Raw genomic sequence first — 1,829 nt, 5'->3', positions numbered from 1 at the left:
GGTGCTCGGTAGGTACTTTTTTGAACACATGAGTGAATGGATGGACTTGCAGTGGCTTTCAAACCACTTAGTTTGGTATTACTGGGCCCCACTAGTGGTAGATTAAAAAAAAGATGCTTTGTGACATAATGGTTTTTCCAGAAATAAATATTACAATTCCCTTAATGCCCTTAGAAGGGGAGTGCGCTAACCTCCATGACCCAATTTGTTGTCATCCCCATGGGAAATTCATATTCTAAACATCATTTTCCCTCTCATCAAGACAACACTTAGAATATATTGCTTACACAATTTGGTGAGAGCTAAGTAAAAGTCATTGCCTACTTTTAGGTAGTTGTAGTTTTAATTTAGTAATTTTATATGCTTAAATATTTATTGAGATAATTTTCATATTAATGTGGTTGTTTTCTAGTTTTTAACTATAAGTTATTACTGATATTCAATATAATTTTGAGGAAAATCTATAATGACTGTCTCTGTGGAATCAATTTAATACTTATGTCCCCTTTCTAGGTCACCTGTAATGGCTGGAGGAATTTTTGCTATATACAGGCATTATTTCAATGAAATTGGACAGTACGACAAGGGCATGGATCTTTGGGGAGGAGAAAATTTGGAACTTTCACTAAGGGTAGGAGAAAATTTGAAAGTTTCATTAAGGGTAATCCTGACTTCATTTTTTAAATAGTTACCTTTGGATGTAGAGAGTAAAATCTAAGTTGAAGTTACATAGAATGCTGTGGTAATTATGCCCAATTTCCTCCATGCATGTCTGGTTCCATTCCAGTGTGACATGCAATCAATAATTTACAGGGCTCCTTGCAAAAATTGAAAACATTTAGTAAAACATCAGATTTTTCTACCATATGTTTTTTATTTCTAATGTATGGTATGTGGAATTAATATCATATTTTTAACCTATCTATGGATTTTTTTTTATTGTCTTGGTGGTTGTGGGATTTTTTTCCCCAGTCTTTTTCTGTTTGGGATTTTATTTTATCTCCATTTTCCATCCTTCTTCTGGCTGGTTATTTGCTCATTTTTAAAGTTCTTTTAAGCACAGACTTCTCTCATAATGTTTCAGATAATTTATTATGCATATAGAAATATCTAGAGCAATATATTAATAGTTTCCTCCAAGCCCCTATTTGGCAGTATGTCGTAAGTTTGTTGTTTTGTTGCTTTGTGTTCCATTGTGATCTAGGTATTACTTTATAACACCCATGCCTTTGGCACAATTTATTCTGTTTGGTTGATTATTCCTCATTTAATTGCATTGCTCTTTGAGAATATAGCTTAAGGGCTTTACCCACCTTGGCACTTAATAACTTAATAAGCACTGTGTACCAGAAAAGAATCAATGTTGTGAATGATACATGCAGATCTGAAAAGTAAGTGTATTCCTTTTTCTGGATCTACATTCTCTACAGATAGCAAGTGACAACTAACATTATTCAAATGTATTAATTATCCCTGCTCCAATATTTTCAACTGCTCCATTACTAATAACCCTTTGTATCTTTTAAGTATGCTTGGCTGTCTTTTTATAAACAAATATGTAAATTAATAGATAGCTAAAGCACCCCCTTGACACTGACAGCTGTCGCTAGCCACGCCAAGTAACCTTGTCTTTCCTGAGAAAAGAATAATCTTTAGCCTAGCTCACAGCAACCTCAAACTCCTGGGCTCAAGCAATCCTACTGCCTCAGCCTCCCGAGTAGCTGGGACTACAGGCACGTGCCACCACGCCCGGCTAATTTTTTCTATATATATATATTTTTAGTTGTCCAGATCATTTCTTTCTATTTTTTGTAGAGACGGGGTCTCGC

General features: G+C 34.8%; 1 protein-coding gene across 1 annotated transcript in view; it reads left to right on the top strand.

Annotated features, from left to right (window-relative positions):
• The window catches only part of GALNTL5 (polypeptide N-acetylgalactosaminyltransferase-like 5), a 60,651-nt gene that overhangs the window by 46,621 nt on the left and 12,201 nt on the right, over positions 1-1,829 (top strand). The window contains exon 6 of the mRNA XM_012662094.1: positions 514-631. Coding sequence (XP_012517548.1) covers positions 514-631 — 118 coding nt within the window. The remainder of the gene's footprint in view (positions 1-513; positions 632-1,829) is intronic.

The sequence above is a fragment of the Propithecus coquereli genome, unplaced genomic scaffold (assembly GCF_000956105.1).
Source record: "Propithecus coquereli isolate 6110/MARCELLA unplaced genomic scaffold, Pcoq_1.0 Scaffold75, whole genome shotgun sequence".
NCBI classification, from domain to species: domain Eukaryota; kingdom Metazoa; phylum Chordata; class Mammalia; order Primates; family Indriidae; genus Propithecus; species Propithecus coquereli.
Note: the sequence above shows the minus strand (reverse complement) of the source record. Positions and strands in the feature narration are given on the sequence as shown.